Source organism: Malurus melanocephalus, unplaced genomic scaffold, assembly GCF_030028575.1.
Source record: "Malurus melanocephalus ecotype Western Australia unplaced genomic scaffold, MMel_1.1 scaffold_155, whole genome shotgun sequence".
Taxonomy (NCBI): domain Eukaryota; kingdom Metazoa; phylum Chordata; class Aves; order Passeriformes; family Maluridae; genus Malurus; species Malurus melanocephalus.
The window spans coordinates 1,168,335-1,174,676 of NW_026623387.1; the positions used below are offsets into that span (position 1 = coordinate 1,168,335).

A 6,342-nucleotide genomic window follows, 5' to 3' on the forward strand; every position below is an offset into this window, starting at 1 on the left:
TACTTTGTGCACTTGTTTCTGGTTTTGCTTTACAGAACTATAAGGATTGTCATGCATTAGAAGAAATATGGTTAAAGCAGTGCAAATTTCCATCTGGCAGTAAAGCCATACAGACTAGTATCAGATCCCTCACACTTATTTGCCAGTGAGGATAAGTTCAAAAATGAAAAATTTAAAATCTCAGGTTTTGGAAATTGTATGCTTATAATGTTGKTTTTTTCTTGGGCCTAGTTTCTGCCCAGTCTGATATACTTGGAGCTTTACCTCTTAGATTGCAAGTATCAGCCTGGCATGTTGCTATGCAACTTAGTCATTCATGTGACGTTTTCTATCAGTCCTCTGCTGACAGTGGAACTGATTAGCATTTTAATTCCCTGGTTTGTTATCCCTTTTTTTTCTTTTGTCCTTTAATAATGGAATTACCTTTACAGAGGGACAGTGTATTGCAGGCCACAGTGAGAAACTCTGTGGGATACCACAGTAATTGAAAGAAGGCAACCATTATGTATTCTCTGTAGTAGCACATGCTCTCCAGAATAATGTCTCCTTTTGATTCAGACATAGCTATCAGTGTGTAAAGGATTTTTATTTACTGCTTGAAGTGACTTTCAGTAGAAATTTTGATCGCTACCAGGCTTATATCAGACAACAGTAAGAAAAAAACATACTAACTTTAGAAACAAATGGTGACCCAAAATAAATTTAAATGTGATATTTTTGTTACTCAGTACAGAAACTGAAATTGTTACCTTTCCTCTCCCCCCTCTCCCCTTACCCCTTTAATTGCAGGATACAAGCTGGCTTTCAATTACCTGAAAGGAAAGAGATATGTTGATGCAATCGATGTTTGCCATAAGGTAAAATTCACATATGTGTTTAATAGTCTRTCTCCGGTAGCAACATTCTTTTACATAATGACCTTTCTTTTTGTTTGAGTTTAAATTTCTAAAAGACATAGTTTATTGTCAGAAAGGAGCCCTATCTCACAAGTTTGATTAAATTAAATATTCTCTTCATAATCTGCTCTGTCTTGAGCTCCATGRAACCAGATAAATAAGAGATAAAAGTGACTGGCTATTGTATGTGAAGGAATATTCCAATGGCACCACCTYCTTTTGGCCATGTGATTGCAACTTGGTAGAATCCATTTAGAAGTATAGCTGAAAAAGTTTATCAAATCAAATATTAGTATCAGAAGACACTGTTGGAAAGTGACTTGAAGTATTATCTTTGTATGGTCCAAACAAAAGTAGAGCAGATGCAGAGTAAGAGGAAGGGCTACTGTTAAAGAAGCAAAGGTAACATTATGAATTAATCATTATTCATATTAATAATAAAATAAGTTAAATTTGCTCTTTTTGGGAGAAATAAAGATAATTAGGGAGGACAAAATGAATGGAAGGATAAGAGAGAAGAGGGAATTGAAGGGAAGAAGATGAAGTAGGTAAAGTATACTACAAAGAGCTTAAGGGAGTGAAAAYGTAAAGGCAGTTCATCATTGCAGAGAAAGTATACTTAAAAACTCAGAAACATTTCCACAGGTCCCTTTCTGATTCATGCATTTCAAACCACCCAGAGACTTCAGCCCTTGAACCCATGTCTTTTGCACCAAGGTGAAAGGACAGTGGAAATGAAGCAAAATGTCTTTGATAGAGCTGGTTTTATCTTGCACGTGTAGTAGTCTCTATCCACAATTAAACATTTCTGTATTCTTAAGACAAACTTGGCATGTTATTTTAGTTTTAAAATATGTAAGCTCAGTGATGAAGATGRTTACCAAGTACAGAGTTCTTTCTTTTTAAACTCAGAACTTTGGGGTTGTATTGTCTTTTGACAGGTCCTTAAAGCACATCCAGACTATCCAAAGATCAAGAAGGAAATACTGGACAAGGCCCGTGCATCTCTAAGAAACTGAATTCTTTTTTTCTTGTATAACTCATGGACTTTTGTTAATGCAYTTTGGAAACTATGAATGAAGTACTGCAGTGACAGAAACCATGTCAGCAAAAAAGTACTGTGGCTATGATGAATGTAACTATACTAGAGATCTGGTTTRTTTTTAAGAAAAATCTGCAGCCTTGAAAGAAATTGTATTTGTTCTCTTTCAGGAAAGATTACTGCTCCCATGTGTGTTATGTRAAGTGTCATCATGATAAAGTGTCAGCAGCATTGTAAAAATGTTTTTAACATGTAACTCAATGTTTTGTTGTGTTTGTTTGAAATAACACTAAAACAACCTGCCTTATCTAGTGGAGGTGCATTGTTAAGATGCTGGATTTCAGTTTGTGTATACCATTATTTCATAATTACAGTGTAATCTTTATTAGTACAGGTGTATTTCTAAATTAGGAGGGGTTTTTTTAGGTCTACATATATTAAAGGCATGCTTTATTTTTTTAAAAATCTTGAAAACAAACAGCTATGTGTATTGCTCTCAGTTAAATTTACTTTTTTAAATGAAAATGTAACGGTACGAATTTAGATCCTGTGTAAAAATTCTGTAAGGACTTTCATAGGTCATGCAGGTCTTACACAGAATTTACTTTCTGCTCATGCTGTTATCCACCTGTCAGATTTCCATAAAGAGAAATGTTCTTAATTTTTAGTGTTTAGTCTTTCAATGTTGTAAGTGTGGACACTATAGTCATTTATGCAGAAATTGGCACTAATTTTGTTTAATCTCTATAAAACATCTTTTTAGAGAAATAATTTTTATTACAGGGGATTGTGATCTTGTCTCACATACAGAATATACCTGGGAATCATTAGGACAGAAGTAGCAGGTCATCAATGAGTGAAAGGAAGGAGAAAGATCACATTTCTTTTCACTGATGTAAAATTTTTGAGAAAACGCTTGSACTGCTCTGTTTGGTTTTCAAACAGCACTTGATGTTACATGTGTCTACTAGAAAACTAATTTTTTGGCATGAAAAGGGAATTCCTACTGGTAGTAATTAAGTTTCTGTATTTTATAACCAATTTGAGTTTTTAGCTTTTCCTATTGACATTGTGYAAAATCACTTTCAGTTTGATTTTTGCGTTTCTTTTTAGGACAGCTCAGTGTTAAGGCTACAAAAGGAGACTACAGTTTTATCTAATTTTCTTTATCAGTAAGTGGGTGCTGTATCTTGGGTAACTTTTTAGCCTTGTTTCCTGAATACATTGAGGTGCATCACTTAGACAATGATGCTGCCTGCTGGTGGTTGCTAGGTCCTGCATTCTAATAACTTTGGAGCTGTTGGTCAGCTAAACTAATGTGAATAGATGCGTCTCAGAAGGACTAGAACACTTTTACAAGATTTGTGTGAATATTTGAATTGAGAAAAGACTCAAATAAGTGGCCTCTTCTTCCCAAGGGATCCTTGAAACTTACGGTATTGCTTTGTCCCTTCTGTTTGAGCACTGTCTGTGTATGTGAGGCACAATACAAGCCCCCTGGATTTTGCATGTAAGTTTTGCAGCATGATAGAGCTGAGAGGAGGAAGATTTGTTATACTAGGGAAAAACTGATGATAGGGGAATGGAACAAGGAACATGGAAAGATCTAGAAAATGCTGATGCTGTGGGTAACTCTTGACAGGTGGACTGTGAGGGTCAGTAGGCTATAAATGATTAAACTGTGCTCTTCTGTGGAGCTTTTTCACCCTTAAAAGAATAAATACTTACAGAGGCAGTTTGTAGTAAAACAGCATTTCTTTGTACCCAGCCTTATTCATGCAGGATCAATATGTTGTTGCTTCCTGGATAGCGTAGGAATAACATTTAGCTGAAGTTTAGAATAAAAATAGGTGCAAGATGTTTTCAAAAAAGGCAAGACATCTACATCTGATTTGTTTTTCTCATTAGATAGACACTAGCCTTTCATAAGATAGGGTGTGACAGATTAAGCCATGGCAATGGTAAATTACAGAAATTAATTGATAGAAAAAACTGAGACTTTAGGCTTTCTGTGGCTAACTTCTGGTGAAGAGTTTTATGTATACACCATACAGGTAAGATTTCTGAATTCCTGTTAGCCATCTTGAGCATATCTAGGCACTGGTGTCTTTTAATAAATGAAGTCWTTAAATAAGACTACAAATGAGACACATCTTTGGATTTTAATTTAAAGAAAAGGCTCTATGTAGTCTTTCAGAAAAAAATCTTGCTTTAATATTATATCCTCAGAAGAAATAAGTGTCCTTTCCATATCCCTTTTTGTTTATATATGCCAATTAAACTTTTCCTGTGCTTATCTTCTTTATTTACTTTCTCTACAGAAAAAATGATTTTGTGTCTTTCCTCTCTGCTTTTACTGTTTCTCACTTTAAAAATGAGTGTTCTGGTAGTTTGGTGGCAGGTTTTAGCCCCTTTCTTAATAAATGGGTTTGAATGGAAGAGACTCTGGATGGAGGGGAATCAGTAATGCTAATTTCAAAGTCATGCACTCTTCAGTGTGATGTTGCTTAGCAACCCATCTTCCAGTTTTGCCTTTGATGAATAAAAGAGGAGAGTGAAGCTGTGGTTTCTATTGATTCATTCACTGAAACTGAAAATCTAAGCATCTTGCAGCTATAGCAACATAAGCCATAGGTGTCTCTTTTTCTTCTCTCTTGCCACCCTTTCCATCTGTAGGTACAGAATGCCTGGAATATCTTCTAGAGGAAATAAAACAATTATTGGTAACACTGTACTAAATAATATTTTCTGATTTAATTTGCTACTGCTTTTTTTAGATTTGTAGCCATGCTAGAAAGATGGTCCAGGGAGTATCGTTAGGCAGACAAATTAGTATAAACAGCTAAAAATAACTRAACTAGTAAGACTCTTAGCAAAAGTAGAGTAGAAGGAATTTGAAGGTGCTTTTCCCCCCTCTTTCTGGACTAGGTTTGACTATTGCAAGTAATTTCTCAAATATGGCTACCRCAACTTTTAGAAAGGTTGTAGACTTCCTAAAATCAAGCAGCTCTGGTTTAGTAACCTAAACTTTAATCGTGTTATTCATTAGATGAGTGAGTAGTTTTATAAACACAAAACAGAGCTWATTATGTTAGACAATTTGCTGAAGATTTTCTGAACGACTTAATCTTTGAACGGTGGCATTTCAGGGAAGTCTCAATAGTGGCAGTAGATTCTGGCTCTTYGGAAGCTGATGATAAAGAGCTCATTAATGTGTTCCATATACAGTGCTGAACAGGGGAARAAAGGAAAAGAACATAAGGAAATACTTAACCAGCAAGTACTTCTCCATCAGCATATGACTGACACTTTCAAAGATTTCAACAGTGATTTTGCTATCTAGCTTCATTTGCTCTGTGSTTTTACCTCTTGCTTCATCTTGCAATGATATTACAACCCTTTGTTTTTTGCAATATTGACCTGCCATAAAATATTGGGAATKGGTCTATTCCTGCAAAAATCTCATGCTTTTGTCTCTGCTAAAAGTTGTTGCTAAGCTAGAAGAGAAGCTAAATGAATGGTCTAAGTCTTGTTCTGAAGTGAGGTGCTTTTTGATACTGCTCTTGATGTTTGGTTGGAGTTGGGTGTTTGGGGTTTGTTGATTCTTTTAAGGAGTCGGTATGCTTGTTAGTGCAGGCTTTATTCTGGAAGATATCAGATTTTTAAAAGTCCACACTAGAAATTTGCCTTACTTGATTTTTTTGCTACAAAAGTTGGACATTGGCTATTCCTGTCTCGGGTGATTTAGTGCTTAGTACAGTTTAGGCATCAACTGTCAAAGTCATAAGGATTTTAACGTGCTAGTGATAACAGAACAAATGAATTGTGAGAGAKTCTGGTCTAAATCTTACTAAGTGCTCCTGGGCAATATTATTTCCTAAAAGAACTGGGATGACCATTTTTAGTAGTGCTGTGACACAAATCAGTGTAACTACTGCCAAGTTCCCTTGTACTTGTTGAGCACATTTAAGTACCTGCGGTTCAGCGGCTCACAGAAAGAAGCTTTGAAGTGCTGGGGTGAGATGGTGGTGATTGTGCTACTWTTATTTGAATAGGAAGACGGGGAGACTCTAGACTCTGTTATGCGAGTGCAAATGTTGCTGTGGTTTTTTTGTCCCACGCCTTAAATCCCATTCTTCTGTAGAAAACGATTTTGTATCTCTTTGGGAAACGGCATTGTGAAAAGAAGGGAGCTCAACCTGATATCCTTTCTCTCAATCTGATCTCACCTCAGAGGGATATGGTGTTGTGTTTCCCAGCAATCGGAGCTGGGAGTGCTTGGTCTACCCCACCTTGCACAAGGCGCCACTTGGGTGTTTGAGGCGAGCCCCGCAGCCCGTGCCGTGCCGTGCCGTGCCGTGCCGTGCCGTGCCGTGCCGTGCCGTGCCGTGCCGTGCCGTGCCG

At 36.6% G+C, this 6,342-nt stretch overlaps 1 protein-coding gene across 1 annotated transcript in view; it reads left to right on the plus strand.

The window, feature by feature from the left end:
- The window catches only part of TTC21B (tetratricopeptide repeat domain 21B), a 34,403-nt gene extending 29,253 nt beyond the window's left edge, over positions 1 to 5,150 (plus strand). Inside the window, exons 28-29 of the mRNA XM_057371730.1 lie at positions 790 to 857; positions 1,838 to 5,150. Coding sequence (XP_057227713.1) covers positions 790 to 857; positions 1,838 to 1,915 — 146 coding nt within the window. The 3' untranslated portion in view covers positions 1,916 to 5,150. The remainder of the gene's footprint in view (positions 1 to 789; positions 858 to 1,837) is intronic.
- The last annotated feature ends 1,192 nt before the right edge of the window (positions 5,151 to 6,342 follow it).